The sequence below is a fragment of the Schistocerca gregaria genome, chromosome X, assembly GCF_023897955.1.
Source record: "Schistocerca gregaria isolate iqSchGreg1 chromosome X, iqSchGreg1.2, whole genome shotgun sequence".
Lineage (NCBI taxonomy): Eukaryota > Metazoa > Arthropoda > Insecta > Orthoptera > Acrididae > Schistocerca > Schistocerca gregaria.
Window position 1 is genome coordinate 631,132,648 of NC_064931.1, and position 19,721 is coordinate 631,152,368.

The following is a 19,721-nucleotide window of genomic DNA, read 5'->3' on the forward strand; positions in this document are numbered from 1 at the left end:
CGACTGACATCGATACCTCTCCTCACTGCAGCGCTCCATGAAGAATGGGCTGCTAGTAACCAAGAAACCTTCCAGCACTTGATTGAACGTGTGCTTGCAAGAGTGGAAGCTGTCATCAAGGCTAAGGGTGGGCCAACACCATATTGAATTCCAACATTGCCGATGGAGGGTACCATGAACTTGTAAGTCATTTTCAGCCAGGTGTCCGAATACCTTTGATCACATAGTGTAGTCTTAATTGCTGGTGGTGAACTGACACTGGTAGCCACCAACAATGGAGGGTGAAGCTTTGACAGTGCCAGTCACTAGTGCTGATGGAATGTCAGAAAAAATGCTTTCACAAGTCAGCTGAAGATCCCAAGACAAAAGCCAATAGGCAATGGGAGTCTTGCATTGTTCAGTGTCTCCTCAAAACCATCGGTGTGTGGTCATTGTAAGATGTTGCTCCCTTTGTATGTTGCATGGAATTGGTCCTGTATCTCATTGAATGGCAGGTTCCAGTAGTTGTCACTCTTCTGGAATTGAATTGAATTTTATTTGATCTTGCAAGATTACATTGTGTACAGTAAACGTACGTGTAATATAGGACATGTCAAAGTATTAACATTCATTATCACTTATTTTTCTACACCTTTAGCTTACCTTTTTACGTCACTGATAATGAATAACAATATATACAAATTTTATGGCATAAGTATTTTGCAACACTGTAAAACTCTTTTTCAATGAGATAGTCTTTAAGTTTCTTTGGAAAGTCATTGTAAAGTACACTATCTTGCAGGTTTTTGGGCAGACTTCTTAGTAGTCTGATATAATAGCACTGGGGTCCTTTTTCTAGCATTGCCAGTTTGTGGGGTATGCTCCATACTTCATTCTTCCTTCTGGTATTGTGGGTGTGTACACTAGCATTTGTAATCCAGTCCTCACTACCTTTTGTGATGTACGTTATTGTTTTGTATATATATAATGATGAGAAAGTTAAGATACCTAAATTCTTGAAACAGTTTCTGCACGTTTCAGAGGTCTTTCTTCTTAAAATGGTCCTAATTGCTTTTTTTTTTTTTTTGTGTGATGTGAACACTCGTTTTGTTTCTTGTTTGTTTGAGTTTCCCCACACAGTCACTCCATACTGTAAGTATGGTTCGGAAAGTCCATGATACATTGTACATAGAAGGTTCTTGTCTGAATACTGTGATAGCTGCATCATTAAGAATATGACAGAGCTCAGTTTCTTACAGACATTATTAATAGTTTTTTCCATTTCAGTTCATTATCCACAAGAATACCTAAGCATCTAGCAGATTCTACTTCTTCCAGCCTTGTTTCATCAACCTCCAAATCCATGTCTACAGCCTTTTCCTTGTTTTTAAACACTGCATACATAGTCTTTTTTTTAGATTTATAACCAGTTCATTTTCCAACAGCCATTGAGCTGTGACATTTGCAGATATTTATGCTCTTCTCTCAAGCTGTTTCTTATTTTGGTCACTATTAAGTATTGCCATGTCATCAGCATACAATATTTTCTGTTCTTCCTCCTCAACACCTATATAATTAACAAACACATTAAATAACAATGGCCCCATTACCGAAACCTGCGGCACTCCATATTTTATGGGTTTGGTGTCTGATTGGTATGAGTTTCCTAATGATACATACTGCTTGCGGTTGCACAAGTATGATTTTATCCATTCACCAGGTTGCCCTTGAATGCCATAGTTGCTTAATTTTTGTATCAGCATTTCATGGCCAATTGTGTCAAATGCCTTTGAAAGCTCCAGAAACATTGCAGAGACAACCTTTTTCTCATCTAAGGATTGTAAAATTTAGACTGTTAGACTGGCAATTGCTGATTCTGTAGATTTACCCTTTCTGAAACCATGTTATGAGGGTATGAGAATGTTATGTTTGTCCAAATAGTTAACTAATCTGGTATACATAAGCATTTCTAAGATTTTTGAGAAACCTGATATTAGTGAAACTGGTCTACAATTGTTGGGATCATCCTTATACCCTTTCTGTATAGTTTTCCGAAATTCATCTTCCGTGACTGGTCTTAAGAACATAGTACTGCATGATCTTTTTGGTACCTACTGCTTGAAACTGTCCTTGCAAATAACCATCACTGAAGCAAGACAGAACCTTCTCTCATCACTAAACACAACTTTGTGACAGGAAGTGAGGCAAGCAGCACCTTTGCATGTTGCCTATCTTTCAGTAAACTTACTACCAATCCCGGTGTGTGCAAAATTGCCCTTAACTTGTGCTCTGGTCACCTTTCAATCAGCCATGTCTTCTTGTGTGATGATGTAGTCTAAGTGTGAATCTGTATGCATACTCAATCTGGAATCAGGACTACATGGATGTGCATCTCCTTTGCACCATGTCCAGCATCGATACACAGCTAACTCTCACATTTTTGTAAAAGCGGTAGTCAGCCTCCTGCAGGCTCATAATATGTTGATGTGCAAAGTCAATTAACTGCAGGCATTGTATCATATCATTTCTGCAATGTTTACTAGCCCAGTGTGATGTCCAGAACAAGAGATTATATTTTCACCTAGTCAAATGTGGTTTTATTGGCTCAATGTTTTCGTGCTCGGTATATTGGTTTATACTTCACCTACCCTCTGTCAATGACACATGAAAATTTTGTTTCTACATCAGGTTTTTAGAAGTGTTCAGTTTTCATTGTCTGTTTTTATCTTTTGTAATATCTCCATTAAAGAAATTGAAACATACTGCAAATAATTCATGATTGATGTGCATTTTGTTAAAATAACAAATATCATAATTTTAATGTAGTTATCTGCATGTTTGTTTCCAGATAAACTTTTCCTTAACAATAACCTGGCGGGAGAACATAAGCTGGATATTGAACATGTTGATCAAGTGACAATGCTACTTAATGAAAGGCTCCTCGATGAGACTCAAATGAACGCTTTGATTGAAATGATGCATTGGCCAGAAGGTATGTCTTAAATGCCTTTTGTCTCTTATACTAAGTAGTCTTTGCTTAGCCGTAGTTGCTTATCTACCATGCGATATAATATATTTGTCATGGGAAAGCTTTACCCCCGCATCGCAGCATAGAGAGAGTGAACTGTGGAATGAAAAACAATGCTCAGCAGCAACGACCACCACCTGAATATGTCAAGCAGTTGCATAGATGAAATGTTGTGCGATTTACACAATATGATCCGCCAGCAAACCCAGGAAGTATATTTGCAATGCACAGAAAGTTTCAGAAAGCACAAAATGCAATGTTATACTGTACTATATATGCTACAGCAGTTAACTTTGAAGCATATAAGACGTAATACATTTTAATAAACGAAACAGTAACTCTACTAGAGCTCCAAATAAAATACTATTCTGCACTACAGTATATGAAATAAACTAAAAAATACACAAATATTTACAGCACTCTGCAAGTTATTGTAGGTTCATTTTTTCACTGCTTTAAATAAGTCAGTTTTCCTTTCCTTTTTTACGCGGTATTTCACACATTTTTTTCCATGCAAATTGTTTTATTTGCATCAGTTTCAACAACTCATTATGGTTTGGTTCACTTGGTCTCTTCATTCACATTGACACTTTGTTATCCAATATATCTCGTATGTACTGGAAACATCATATATGATTCCTCATCTTCAACCACTTTATGTCCTCATTTTCTACGGCATCAGTAATGTGTTCTTCATTTATGGTGTCTGAAATCAGTTCCTTGTTGTTGACGCCTGCCCAGTGGTTCAGGTCTTTTAAGATCAACATTGTGTTGGCGAACACCACATGCAGACCTGATGTCACTAATGTTGAAACCCGTGTCACTTCCTTTTTCATCTGTTGTGTTTTCCTAAACTTATAATTTTATCCAGAAATTGCCGATTTTCTTCAGACTGCTTTGCTATGCCAGACTTACCGAATGCATAACAGTTGTCAGATTTCAAACTGGTTTACATTTTTCCATGTGAATTTACTGTTGGAATGAGCAGTTCACAACGGCAGTGAGTGTTGAGTCTTTCGCTGCTGTGGGTGTGTCTACATGTCCTGCTCTGCTGCTCTCCAGGTGCTGTGGGCGTGTAACTTGTTGCACTTGGATTTTCCCACAGTGCTATTGACATCTGTATGCATCCCAAGCCACCAGTCTCTCAGTGCTGCAGATGAGTTACTTCCACATCTCGGTGAACAAGAGTTTCAAGTGTTTATCATATGGCATGTGTGCCCCTTTGGATACTATCATTTGCAAAAAAAAAAAATTTCTTTCAATATCTTGAACTGTTTATGAAATATGGTGATTGTTATGACCACGTAATTCCTGATTCACAGGGACAGAAATGGGTGTGTTGCATGTGACCATCCATCGGATATAAAAATCAATAACTTGAGAATGAAATAAGGTATTGAACTGCTCTTTGCTGCAAGTATCATTTTGATATCTTATCTACATTTAGTTCTCTTTAAAAATTGGTTGGTAAGTATTTCATAGAGGCCAGAAGACCCCTTTTTGGTACAGATACCAATACCAGCATTTGGCAAGCAGCATAGCCACAACAAAGCTGCGCTCAGCATTGAATACAGAGAGCACATCTGTAGCAGCAAAAGGGTTGAAAGCTCGTAGGATGCTCTGCTCCAGTGGCTGAATTAATGCTGTTGCGTTGCAATCAGAAGTGTAAAATCAACCTGCTGATGTGTTGTAAACAATATATATATATATATTGTTTACAACACATCAGCAGGTTGATACACTGTACAATGATCAAGGGTTAATAGAGCTTCTTTTTTCAACTTAAGTGATTGCAGGTGCTTTATCACTGATGGAACAAATTCTTCATGAAACTACTTAATGAAGATATCACATGTCATTGAAGCATTCTTTGAATGCATGGAGGGGAAGTCTAATAATGACATGTTGACACCTGTGAAACATATAGGGCTATCACTTTTCTGTGTAAAATGAGGTTTCAGCCTATGGTTACCAAACTTATTTGTGGCTAGCAGATAGCACATCTGAACTGCAAAGTACAGGATCCCATGAATCTGAGAAAAAAGTGTCTATTAATGAGGGAAGATATACCCTATACACACTACAGTCAAATAGCACACTGAAGATCACCAAACCACTGAAGGGTTTCTCTGGAGACGTGGATTTCTTTAATCCCTTCTTCTTTGAAAACATAAATTACACAATTTAAAATATGAGCTACAGTTTGAAGTTCACTGCACTCACAAAAAGGATCATCTGCAATATCCTGCTTTGTCGTTAAGCTTTTACAGTGACCTGTTCCAGTTCTTATTCTGTTCATTCTTGTCCAGAATATTGTCTGATCACGTCAGCAGTAAGGAATCCATTTTGTAGGGTATTTGTTCACCAGATGTTCCTGCCAATCCCTTTCTACCTCAAAAACTTCTAATCTTTGGAAGATTTTCTGGTGAGGTTTCCTCAACTTCAGTTGATCCTTTGTGTGTAAATAATGAAGAATTTGGAGACTGCATTGGTTTGATATCTTTTTTGTCTTCTTTTTTATTGCATCATTTGTGTGTGATGTTGGTGACTGGACAGTGGCTAGCAGTTTCAGTGAGCCACTTATGATCATCATCGATTCACTGAGCTCCACATCAACTTTTTTTGTGTGGACACTCATTTCTCACACTGGGGCACAGTATTCTGCAGTACTATGTGCCAGTGCTGATGGGCACAGTGTGTTTGCATCATTTCTCCATGGGTTGCTGTTGATTTGGCTAGTATATTATTTCTGGATTTCAGTTTTTGCTTCACTAATTGCAGGTCATGCTTGTATGGAAATGTATGGTCAAGTTTAACTACTAACTATTTATAGGTGTTTCCATGTTTAATTGACCCTAGATTGAGTTTCAGGCTCAACTTCCTGTTAGCTTCTTTATTGTTGAGGTGTGTAGTGATACAGATTTAGAATTTGCTTTCAAGTGCTGTTTGGTATAATACTCGTGATTTTGATGGTGTGGTAATTGCTAAATGATTGCTATGGGAAAATTTATGTGATGTTGTGTTGTGTAAATCTGATAATATAATACAAAGTTGAAAAGTGAGGAGGCGAGCACTGAACCATGAGGTAGGCCATTGTGAAGTGTTCTGACACTGCATATCTTATCTCTCAGTATAGCATAGATTTCATGATCTCTGGCATTTGCTTGCATTTGGTGACTTCTGAGTGTTCACCTAAAAGCCCTTGGGTCCCGACTGTGTTGTACCCTTCCCTGTCAAAGAAATGGTAATAGCATGGAGATTATAGCCTGTACAATGTAGCAGGCACAGGTTAAGTTTACCTGGAGAAACACCAGATACGACCATGAATTGTAACTGATGACCCCCCACAAAATGCAGCATTGGATGGGACACATTGTCATGGGCAAATGCAGTTTGGAATAGACAGCTGAGCACGTCTTACAATTAACTTGTGTACAGCCATCATTTGTGTACATACAGAACCTACTCTCATTATCGAAGACAACAGAGTACCGTTTCACCCCCCCATGTAACTCTTTCTTGACATCAGAGTAGCAATGCTTGGTGCTGTTGTGGTGTCAGTGGTAGCCTGGCCAGCGATGTGTGTGATCTTAATCCAGCTTGAAGCAGACTGTTTCCAGTAGTCCCTGAAGAAACAGCAGGTGCAAAGTGTGGCTAGATTTTGTCCCTGGATGAAGTTCATTCTGCCACTGCTGCTCACACAATGCATCAATCTTGACGTGTGTGTGTGTGTGTGTGTGTGTGTGTGTGTGTGTGTGTGTGTGTGTGTGTGTTCAATACATTCTCAATACATCCATTCAGCTTGCTGCAGTCCCATTATGTGACCTCATTCAAGTGGCTGAAGCTGTTTAATAGGAGTACATAGTTGTCGATGGAGCATGGTTGTACTCTAGAATGAGTGTTGTAAATGCTGTTCACCTCCAAATTCAGCAAAGTTAGTGCCTGGAGCATCAAAGCAGAAGGTGCGCAGACAGACCTCCTGAGCAGTGTCTGATTGCTGATGTCCATGACAAATGATTGCTAACACTGCAACCCCTCTGTATTATGCACATATCATACCTTGGTGCTGCTGATCGGAGTCCTTGAAGGTAATGCATTTTTTTTTCCTTTTTTTTCCCATCAGTGTAGTAGTGCAGGTCATGCAGGCAAGATCGCTCAAGGTTGTATACATTCCACCTGCTACACAATCATAGCTTAAGCACCTCTTGTGTAAGTGGGTCAAATTACGTTCATAAAACCTGTCTTGATAATCTGTTGTCAAGAGAGCATTAGGTACCTGCCCAGTCATAGCCCCCTGACAGTGCAGGGAACACACTGTTGATACCTGAAATGAAAACTTTCTATACATGCCGAGTGGTACTGCATGTCAGATCTTTGACATGAGGCTTCTAGTCAATGGTTAACATGTGAGATAGATGGTTTACTGTGGGAGGGTGATGCTTATGGATGATCCACAATGAAAATGATAGAACTTACTCACACTGTTGGTTGCAAGATCCCTGCGATCTTGGCAGAGAGAGTAGATTGATTGTATTGTGCTAGTCAGAAATACAGAAACATAAAATATTAGTACACTTTATGACAGTGTGGATAAGATGATTTACTTAGCTTTACACACTGCATTTCTTCGAATATTAAAGCATTCCTTGATGCAGACAAATCTACAAGAGTCTTCACCTGAAGTATAATTGACATAATGTTCACATCAGGTTCCGCCTAAGGCGTGTAATACTCTGGTGGCCTACCTAAGACAATGCTGTTGTCTTGATTGGTGTCTGTGTACTGAGGCAAGCGTTGCTCTGCTCATCCTTAAGTAGACCATCGATTACAGAGTGGTGTAGCAAAAGCTCTAAGTGACGTGGCTATGCCAGCATTGCTCATTGCAGCATGCAGTGACCATACTTTCTTATGGTTTCATTGCGAGGTGCAAACTTGGCTTTGACACCTTGTTGTTTGGCTGACAATGCAGAATGTTATGAGACAAAGACTTCCTGCTTCCAGGCCACATTGGGGTGGAAAGTAGATTCAAATGAAATGGTGAGAAGTAATCCCCTCAGTACTTAGTTTGACCCTGAATGGATGATGTGTCCTATTTTCCCACAAAAAAAGTTAATTTTTTGTTGAAAATATTGAAGGAAATCTCCTCTGTCACAGGCATTCTTTCCCATGAGAAGCTTGCTGACATTACTGTCATCACTTCTCACTACCATCTCTCCTTGGTATAACCTGTAGCAATTCTGCATGCCATGGCTTCATTAAGTTCTTGAAATTTCCAGAGGTAAGTGCCAGCAGCTAACTACACATAAGTCTCTGTCCGTATAAGTTACAGGCTGTTGATTTTTAGGCATGGCACTGGCAGTCGATAGCATTCTGACGTGTTCTATCGGGTTCAAAAAAGCTGAGTTTGGTGGCCACAACATGAATGTCTGTTCACTATCATGTTCCTTAAACCACAATAGCACGAGTCTGATTAAGTGACAGCCGTAAGTAGACTGTCAATTACAGTGGTGTAGCAAAGCTCTAAGAGGTGTGGCTATGCCAGTGTTGCTCATTCATTGGGGCAGCATGCAGTGACTATGCTCTTCTGTGGTTTCGTTGCGAGGTGCCAATCTTGATTCGGCACGCTGTTCTTCAGAAAACACAGTATCCACCTTGAAAGTGACTGGGAACACTGACCAAAAAAATAATCAGAGTGCACTCCCATATCCAGAGATGCAGATGCAGTGGTGAGTTGAACTGCGAAGTGATGTTCTGGGGCAGCATGATGATGATGTGGGGGATGGAGCGTTCATGGACATTGGGTCAGGCAGCTGGAAAGGCACTAACGCCGGTGGCAGCCTCTATGGGCACCACCATGGATAAAGCCAACCTTGTTGGAATTGACTGCTGGTGTGGGCCCCAACAACATGCTGGGTCTGTGAACAGACATTCTGTGGCAGAATCACTGACATACTCGGAAGTGCGCCACAGCTGGTTTTGGTGGTGCTGCTGCAGCCATGCAGAACATCTGATGTTGCAATAAGAATGGGGTTATTTTAATAACTGTGCTCCCAGGGCTGTTTCTTTCCAAAACAAATTGTAGACGACTTCATATTGCAGCTGAAACTTAATTTAACTTGGCGGAACGTATTATTCCTGCGGCGGTCGCAGGCAGACAGGAAAATCATCAAAGCTTTGCTGGTCTGGAGTTTCTCCTTTTGACTTTTGAACGTTGAACTGAACTGTTCAGTGGCGCCATTAGACTGAGGGTGAAAAGATGCGGCGAGCACTTGGTGTATGCCATAGGTGCCACAAAACTTTCGGAAATCGACTGACTTGAATTGTGGTCCATTGTCTGAGACAGTGACCTCTGGATGACATTCAAGACAAAAATAGAAGACAAAGCCAATATCATACTTGCAGTAGTGATGAATTGTAAGTGTCTAACACTAACAACCACATCTTGATCCAGAACAGACTCGTGGAAATCAATATTACTGTGGTTAGACAGATCTGACCAATGTCTTCCTCAAACTTTGGAAAGAGATGTCATTTGCTCAGTCTGAACATCTATCCCCTGCTGAGCACAATGATGTCTAGTGAGTTGCTTCGCGTGAACTATGTGCCAGTGATCTTGGTGCAATAAAGACAAAAGAATCACAACAGGCACATGTGCATGCAACAGCATAACACCTGATCGTGTGGGTAGTGCGTGATGATGCGAAAAAGTCACGTGTCACTGAGTAAGAAGCTTCTTTCAAACTGCATGGCCATCCATGTCACACTTATTGGAAAACAACCTGCAGAGCAGCAACACACTGAAAATCAAAAGGGAAATTTTGACGACATTCAAAATTGTGAGAATCAGTGTGAAACCATAATTCCTCAGATGACTCATATGCTGTGACAGTACCAGCTGATAACGAAGAGGACAAGTCAGTGTTCGAATGTTGGGCAGTGGGCCTGTACAACAGCTCAGATTGATAATTATACAATATCAGAGCCAGATGTTTCAAATTTTGGGCTGTCTGAGGTGTGACAGGCTTGGCAGCATTGAATGAGGCCATCAGAGGCCCATGATCTGTCAGCAAATAGAACTTCCAACCGTACAGATATTGGTGGATTTTTAACACCATAGATAATGGTGAGTGCCTCTTTTTCAAGCTGACCATAGTTACACTGTGCTTTGTTAAGAGTTTTTGAGTCATTAGCAATAGTTCTATCAGAAGAACCACTTTTGTGGGAGAGCACAGCTCCGATTGTGTAAGAAGAGGAATCTACAGCCAATATGACAATACGACTGACTCAAAATGAATGTTGTTTTAAAGTCATCACATGGATGTAAGCTACCAGATACCTTCTTTAGAATGACCAAGGATGATACCCAGTGACGTGTAGAAATGGGTTGTCTTTCCATCTTGTGTTTGTGCAGGCTGCTTCAAGAGACGAAAAAAATTTAAACTTTGCTGCTGCAACATGGACTTGACTATCATGATGTTCATCTAGTATCTATCTAATCTATCTAGTATCTAACAAGGTGTCGCAGTTGATGGATTTGGGACTAATGTCTACATCTACATCCATACTCCGCAAGCCACCTGACGGTGTGTGGCGGAGGGTATCCTGAGTACCTCTATCGGTTCTTCCTTCTATTCCAGTCTCGTATTGTTCGTGGAAAGAATGATTGCCGGTATGCCTCCATGTGGGCTCTAATCTCTCTGATTTTGTCCTCATGGTCTCTTCGCGAGATATACGTAGGAGGGAGCAATATACTGCTTGACTCTTCGGTAAAGGTATGTTCTCGAAACTTTAACAAAAGCCCGTACCGAGCTACTGAGCGTCTCTCCTGCAGAGTCTTCCACTGGAGTTTATCTATCATCTCCGTAACGCTTTCGCGATTACTAAATGATCCTGTAACGAAGCGCGCTGCTCTCCGTTGGATCTTCTCTATCTCTTCTATCAACCCTATCTGGTGCGGATCCCACACTGCTGAGCAGTATTCAAGCAGTGGGCGAACAAGCGTACTGCAACCTACTTCCTTTGTTGGTGGATTGCATTTCCTTAGGATTCTTCCAATGAATCTCAGTCTGGCATCTGCTTTACCGACGATCAACTTTATATGATCATTCCATTTTAAATCACTCCTAATGCGTACTCCCAGATAATTTATGGACCTGATATTTTGTAGCTAAATGATAAGGGACCTATCTTTCTATGTATTCGCATCACATTACACTTGTCTACATTGAGATTCAATTGCCATTCCGCGCACCATGCGTCAATTCGTTGCAGCTCCTCCTGCATTTAAGTACAATTTCCCCTTGTTACAACCTCTCGATATACTACAGCATCATCCGCAAATAGCCTCAGTGAACTTCCGATGTTATCCACAAGGTCATTTGTATATATTGTGAATAGCAACGATCCTATGACACTCCCCTGTGGCACACCTGAAATCACTCTTACTTTGGAAGACTTCTCTCCATTGAGAATGACATGCTGTGTTCTGTTATCTAGAAACTCTTCAATCCCATCACACATTTGGTCTGATAGTCCATATGCTCTTACTTTGTTCGACTGGGGGAGCTGTATCGAACGCCTTGGGGAAGTCAAGAAACACGGCATCTACCTGTGAACTTGTGTCTATGGCCCTCTGAGTCTCTTGGATGAATATCGCGAGCTGGGTTTCACACGACTGTCATTTTCGAAACCGATGCTGATTCCTACAGAGTAGATTTCTAGTCTCGAGACTGTCTACAAGAAGAAAGCATTGAACTCCATACCTTTTCTTTTGTATGCAGTGAAATGGGCCTCCAGTTTTGCCTAATATTCTGACCATTCTGCTTCCTGACTATGGTATGGGCGAAATTTAGGTGGAGCAACCAGTGGCGGTGGTGCTTTGCACGAGAGTAGTAACAACAGTTGTTGAATGCCAAGAAGCCGGCATTCAATATGCTGCGCTTGAAATGGAGTGAATTTGGTTAGACATATTTCCTGTGGTGGTTCAGACATGGTGAAACACTTGATATGATACACAGATTTCAAGAACAGGAAGTTGGCAAGACCAGGCAGTGAAAGCACGTCCTTACTTGCACACAGTAACCGTGCAGCTGGAAAAGCAAGTCTATTTTGCAAACAATTTCATCACCATTTGTTGTGTCTAATGAAAATACACATGGCAGTACAAGGGTGGGTTCATTGGCTAGCTTTGGGGGTGGGGGAGATTGAGTGGAACTATGACACACAAAATATTAATTTACTTAATTACAGTATGAATAAGATGATTACTGAACTTAATAGACTCGATTTCCTCAGAAATGTTCTGAGTATTTGCAGATGTTTTGGGGTATTAAAGTATCACTTGATAATCCACAAATTTACAACAGTCTTTGCCTGAGGTTTGACATAATGTTTATATCATTTTCTGCCTGACATTTAATATTCAGGTGGCTGATCTAAAACAATGCTGTTGTCTTGATCAGTGACTGCGAAATGGAGTGAGCATTCCTCTGCTCAGCTGTAAATAAAATATTGATTGCAGAGGTCCAGCAAAGCACTAGGAGGCATGGCAATGCCAGTGTTGCACATTCATTGGTGGGGCATGCAGAGATTGTGCTCTCTTATGGTTTCGTTGTGAGAAGCCAACCTTGCTTTGGCAACCCATTCTTCGGATGACACCACAGTTGTTTCAGTGCAGAATGTTGTGACACAAAGGCTTCATGCTTCTGGACCACATCAGGGTGGAAAGTTGATTCAAATGAAATGGTGAGAAGTAATCCCCTCAGTACTTAGTTTGTACCTGAATGGTTGGTGTGTCCTTTTTATCCATAAAACCTTGAGTTTTTTGTTGAAAATATAGAGGGAAAATTTGGGAACTAGTATATATTAGGAAAATGCAGAGAGATTTGATGATTTAAAAAAACTGATCTCCACTCAATCACAGGCCTTTTCCCCCATGAGAAGCTTGATGATGATTTGCTCCACACATTCACCTGAATCTGGTACAGCCTGTAATTTCCCATTGCTCTGTGTGTGTGTGTGTGTGTGTGTGTGTGTGTGTGTGTGTGTGTGTGTGTGAATGCAATGCAGCAATTCTGCATGGCATGGCTTCATCAAGTTCTTAAAGATTCGATAGGTTTGTATTAGCAGATGATTACTCATAGGTCATACAGCTCCTATAAATTACAGGCCATTGGTTTGTAGGTATGGCACTGTCACTCGATAGCATCCTGACATTTTCCACTGGGTTTAAAAAAGCTGAATTTGGTGGCCACAACAGAAATGCCTGTTCACTATCATGTTTCTTAAACCACAGTACCATGATTGTGGATAAGTGAAACATACAGTTATCAAGCTGGAACATGCCATTGTCAGTGAAGACATCATGTATGAACGGATACAGGTGATCTGCAATAATGTTCATGTAACCAACAGCTGTCATGATGCCATCGATTACTGTGGTACTGTGGGAGGCCTAATTGACTCTCACACATAGCATAATACTGCCCCCCTCCCCCCTCCCCCCCCCCCCCACCCCAGCTGGCCCGCATCCATGGCATGGTGCAAGTTTTGAGCAGCTATTTTGGACAAGACCATGAACATGGTGTAACAAGAAACATGATTATTCCAACCACGCAACACATTTCCATTGATACACAGTCCAGTGCCAATGAGAGATTAGAGCCCACACAGAAGCATACAGACAATCCTTCTTTCGATGAACAATACGAGGCTGGACTAGAGGGGAGAACCGATAGAGGTACTCAAAGTACCCTCCGCCACACACCGTCAGGTGGCTTGCGGAGTATGGATATAGATGTAGATCCCCTGCCCACTGCAATCGTAGCTGATGATGTTGTCATGTCAGCATAGGAACATGTGGGGGTTGTCTGCTGTGGAACCCCATGTTCAATAATGTTTCATGGTGAAATGTGTGTCATTTGTGTTTCAAATATTCATTGCAATGTGGAAGATGAACTTTATATTTGATGTCTTGTATAGTGTGTGATGGAAGAATGTTTTCATTGTCATTTTGCCCCTTTGTGTATGGTACCAAGCAATATTGATGAATTACACACGTGAGCTTGAAGGGTTGTTAACATGGGCGAGAGACATTAACTAATATTTGTCCTCTGTTCTCTGCAAGGAACCAATTTATTTTCATTTATTTCCTGTTAGGTGTGGTGTTTTATCCTTGTTACATCTTACCATAAATGCTTCTAGTATGTCGTAACAGAATAAGTGGTGTGTAATCTAATGTTCAATGTATCTCTGTCTCCAGCAGTGCTGTATCCCTCTAGAGAGTGATCATGTTTTTGTTTTGAGACCTAGAAAATAGTCAAAATGTGTATTGTGTGACACTTATGTATTAGTATTGGTGTTTCTTTTGTTAGTTAGTGGCAAAACACATTACATCCATGTTTAACCATACTTTAGTTTCTTTTGTTAACTGCTATAACACAGTGTTATATGTTTACAGACTGTCTTGTTCCTGCGTTGGACCTGTTGAGGGTGGCGGTACGCTCAAAACCTGTTTTCCAAAGGCTATTCAGTATCCGTAATGGTTACGACATCCTGAATGTAATTGACAAATACATGCAACCAATCTATGGTTCTGATGTGTTGCGTGTGCTTTCTTTACGTACAATATGTAATATAATGGTTCATGAAGAAGGGAGAAAATTGTTCCTGGCTCAGAGAGATAGTATCCTCGACGCAATCAAAAGATATAGGAAACCCTATTCTAAACACATGCAGGTCAGTATCTTCAATGTTGACATTCTGGTCTTTTTTAGATTAATATTCTGAGCCACTTGGTAAGTAGAGCACTAAGTTTGTTGGAACCAGGAATTGAACAATAGAACTTGCGAGAATGTAAAAACATAAAATTTGGAAACAAAGGAGTCTGCTTTGTAAAATACAGTAGAGTAGGAGACAGCGAAGTTAAGTAATCTGACTCTGGTAAATATAAGGCATATAGAAGTACTGTAAATAGGGTAACAGATCAAGGGATTATAACTGAATGCACGTGGTCAGGTCAGAGCAGAAAGCTCGTAATACTTTGTGAGAAGACTCTTTATTGGTGAGGGAATTTCAGTAACAGTGGCTCATTCCTGGCCACAGTGATTGTTGTTTACAGCTCTGGCATAGTGTGAGGTTTACTTTCTCCAGTACTGTGTGGTATGATGTGTGTGTGTGTGTGTGTGTGTGTGTGTGTGTGTGTGTGTGTGTGTGAGAGAGAGAGAGAGAGAGAATGATTTTATTATTGAAATGCTGTGGAATGAATCAGTTTGTGGGAAACGAAATCAATGAGGCTATTGTGTTTTAGTCCTACTTGTGCAGCTACACTGAAAAATAAGAATTTTTAATTTTTTTTTAAATATACTGGCTACCAGTCTTCAAATAAAAATTCATCCATGAAATAGGAGTGGTCTAGGAGAAATTGATTTTGAAATTGACTTAAAACTGACTTAAAACTTGCTTTGCTACCTGTCAGACTTTTTAAGTTATTGGGAATATGATTAACAATTTTGTTACTTCGTATTGAAGTCCTTTCTGAGCCAGTGGCATCTTTAATAATGGGTAATAAAGGTCACTGTTTTCTCTAATGTTCTAGGGGTGGACATAGTTGTTCTTCTCAAATTATGGTGGGCTGTTTATGATGAAATTCATTAGCAAATATATGTATTGTGATGCTGCAGTTAAAATGCCTAACTCCTTGAAAAGATACCTACATGATGACCGCATGTGAACACCACATATTATTCTTGCTGCTTGCTTTTGTACAATCAGTACTTTCTAAGTGGTGAGTTAACCCCAGAAAATTATTCCATGAGACATTGTTGACTGGAAATGTGCAAAATGGCAGGATGGTCACATGTTTGTTTCCAAGGCTAGAAATTTTACGAATAGCGAAAATAGCTGACATAATTATTTGATAAGCTCAATAATGTGCTTCTTCTAATTCAAGTTTTCATCAGTACATACAGCCAAATATTTGAGGCATTCTACACTGCTTACTGACTCCTGTTCCTGTGCTAAATAAATTGTTGTTATGACTGTTAGTTGTGCAGAACTGAATTAGCGTGTTTTTCAAAATGTAGGGAGAGTCAATTTTCAGAGAACCACTTAATAAGCCACACGTCTTTCTCTCTAATGGGATTTATAATAACAGTAGTATCATATGCAAATAGTCTTAGCTAACTGAAGAAGACAAGGTGGAACAAAGGGAAGTAAGAGGATAAGATTTCATTGCCTGTACTAAGACCATGATATTATCAATGAAACTAAACCAAATGAAAGATTTAGAATACTGATGGATATGTAGGATTCTTACAGATGACCTTGAACATGGTAGCATTAGACAATGCCATAAAAAAGCCCATGATAGTTTTATGGATTTGTTTGTAAATTTAAATATCAATTTTGAAGCAGAGGAAGGTGATATTAATTGTGAGGGGTAAAATACTAGGTGATAAGGGGAGAGGAACTGTGGAGAAACAATGTAGGAAGTGGTTTGTGTTTCAGATATAGGATAACATATTGTGACAAATGAGTTGGATGTGTTCAGCCACCAGTGCACAGATCCTTCCAGTGAGGGCACCAAAAACAGGTACATTTTGTGTGTACAGGCTTATAGACCTCAGGAAACACGTACAAATTGGGGGAAATCAGGAAGGAAATGGCCCCATAAGGCATATGTTGGGATGTGTCAGGGAAATTTAGAGAGGACTTCATTCCATTTTAATGGTCTTACAATGGACAAGGCAAGGGGATGTGTCAACCATGACGTATTAATGAATAATCCCAGAACAGTCCATAGAAAATTTGGATTGATGGACTAGTATTCTCTCAACACTTAGTTCTTCAGTCTATTGAATTCATTTTACTGATATACAGTTATGGTAACAGAATACTTACAAATTCTATTTAAATATAACCCAATTCAAAGTTTGTATGGTGTCAAATGGAGGAAGTAGGATGCTCTTTTGTGAAGGCATTTTGAAATATAGAATTTTATTTTTTGCATTCCTCTATCTGTGAGAGACAGTATGGAAGATTTCAATGCATTTATCAACTTTAAAATAGGATTGGAATGTAACTGGATTATCTTAAAAAAATTACTTAGACTTGAAAAGTGTTGTAAGTTTCTACAATATGCAAATTACTATGAATTTCTATGTTATAAGTTTCCCTGAATTTTATTCTGAAGTGACGGAGAGTAATACTCTTTATGACCCAAGCATTTTCCAATTTGTACCATTACACCCAAGATGATCTTCAGTCTTTTATCATTTTACTTGATGTGCATATTCACAGAGTGGCATTTATAATGACATTTGAGTGTCTTTGACTGTCGTTTATCAGTTCTTCTGTTTAGTTAATAACATTTCATGTAATCACATTTTTCAAAGGGAGTACATCTCACATTATTGGTGTAATGCGTTTGCTGTTGTCAACAGAAGGCAAGATGCTTGGATGCACATGTAAAGCTGCTTTTCTCGTCCTTGCCAAATTTGAAATATATGAAAAGTTCTGGTTGTGAATAACGAATTATTTAGGAATAAAGATGACGACTCACTAAAGGCAGAAGCACTGCGTACTCGAGACACACACACACACACACACACACACACACACACACACACACACACAGTACGGAGCTTTACTTTGCTAACTTTTGGAATGCAATTCCTTTCTCAAGCTGTAGGAGAAACATGCATGGGTGCTGGCACCCCCCCCCCCCCCCCCACCCACCCACCCACCCACCCACCCACCCACGGCTAGCTTTAAGAATGGAATTGCTTTCTCAAGCTGTAGGTGGAAGCAATTCCATTCTGTAAGCTAGCAAAGCAAAGCTCTGTACCTTTTGTGTGTGTATCAGTCAACAACGCAGTGTTTCTGCCGTTAGGTGAGTTCTCTCTTTTATTCCTAAATAATTCGTTAAATAGGTATTACCTACAAGACACTATATGTTTCTATAAAATCATTGTTCCAGCACATCTAATCTGTCTTCATGTGTATTGTATATTCAAACTGGGATTCTATTTTAATGTTCCATTTGTGGTGTTTAGAGTTGTTTTCATGGATTTATAGACCAATTGTTTTTACATGAATTGTATCTTTTATTATTAGATGGCCGTGGCCACCGTTTTGCTAAATCTGAGTGTGGCAGCGAATCATGACAGAGATGTTGCTACACTGACGGGTGTAGCACTGACCCTTGGGGCCGTTTTTCCGCACATCAGAGAGAGTGAAGCTAGCTTCCGGGCTCTTGTTGCCCTGGGAACTTGCATGTGGGATTTTGATGGTAAAGATTGGGATGAACCATTGCTACTTGTAACAACAAATGCTCAAATTATGGAACACATAAAGCACGTAGCTGCATCTAGTTTTGGTGCACCGTCATCAGCAAGTGATGAACGACACAAGCTTCTGGAAAAATTGAATGCTTGTGCTGAAGAATTGTTAAGGAAATTACAGGGAACTACTAAGGACAATTAGAAACCTAACTTGTCAAAATTTGTTGTTTAATTACTTTCAATTTTAGACTGATTAATTTAATGTGAATTCTATATTTTCATAATATTTGATGCAAAGGAGTCAAAGCATAACTTATATGAATGTGATATTAATAATAAGTTACAAAGAAATGTTTTTTGTCTGTGCCAAACAGCCATTATTCAAACTGCACTTAATCCAAAGACGAAGTCAAATGAAATTTGAAATTTGTATTACCTGTTTTGATGCTTGAGACCCCTCATGCAAACTGAAATTAATTATAAATGTAAAATGAGATGAAATCCAGTGTTTGAATTTTACATTGAATTCCAGTTTCAATTCAGTTATGTGTTCTTGTTCAATGTAACTGTTCTATGTAGTTGTTCAATGTAACTATTCAGTGTAACTGTTCATTGTAGTTGTTCAATGTAGTAGTTCAGTGTTCTTGTTCGGTGTTTTCAAAAAATTTTGTGTGTTAATTCTTACTTGTAAACATGAGCCGACTTTGATTTTTTGTTTGGAACACAAGAATTAAAAAACAAAACAAAAACTTGCAACTTCAAGGGCCTAAATTGAAGATTGTAGAAGGAAACCAAACTGTGTCTCGATACCTGTTTGTCATTATGAAAACCAATCCACAGACTGCAGTTACTTACCTGGAGCATAACAAAACAAATTTTAAATGGTTTTGTGAACACACACAAATTTTAAGATTATTTATTTACTGTGAGACATTTTGTTCTTAAAGCAAAAAAAAGATAAAAAGGAAAAAGTTCCAAGCAAATTATTTGTGATGTCCCCACAAAACTGTTAATTTGAAAATAAAGATTATTGTTTGTGGATGTAAAATTTTTCTCTTTAACACTTATAAAATTTCAATACTCTGTATAGCCCACACAAAAACTCGAATTGAATGATAAAGGTGCAGCTACACAACAATATTTTTATGTATGTTGATGCTTTCTTTTACTGGTGTCCATTGTTGTCAAGACTGTTAATACCATTTATTGTGAAAAGGATAGATTGCTTCTCACCATATAGAGTAGTGCTGAGTTGCAGACATGCACAACAAAAATAGTGCTGTATAGTTAAGCTTCTGGCCAAAACTCCTTCTTCTAAACTAGAACACACACACACACACACACACACACACACACACACACACACACACACACACACACACACACACACACAGCCCGTTGGCAGTTGCTGTTGTTTGTAGTTCAGCATAGGT

The 19,721-nt window shown here is 39.4% G+C and overlaps 1 protein-coding gene across 1 annotated transcript in view; it reads left to right on the forward strand.

Moving 5' to 3' along the window:
* Positions 1 to 19,336, forward strand: part of LOC126299497 (phospholipase A-2-activating protein) — a 114,222-nt gene extending 94,886 nt beyond the window's left edge. The window contains exons 11-13 of the mRNA XM_049991442.1: positions 2,828 to 2,971; positions 14,466 to 14,743; positions 18,122 to 19,336. Of these exons, the coding sequence (XP_049847399.1) occupies positions 2,828 to 2,971; positions 14,466 to 14,743; positions 18,122 to 18,490 (791 nt within the window). The 3' untranslated portion in view covers positions 18,491 to 19,336. The remainder of the gene's footprint in view (positions 1 to 2,827; positions 2,972 to 14,465; positions 14,744 to 18,121) is intronic.
* Positions 19,337 to 19,721: the final 385 nt, after the last annotated feature.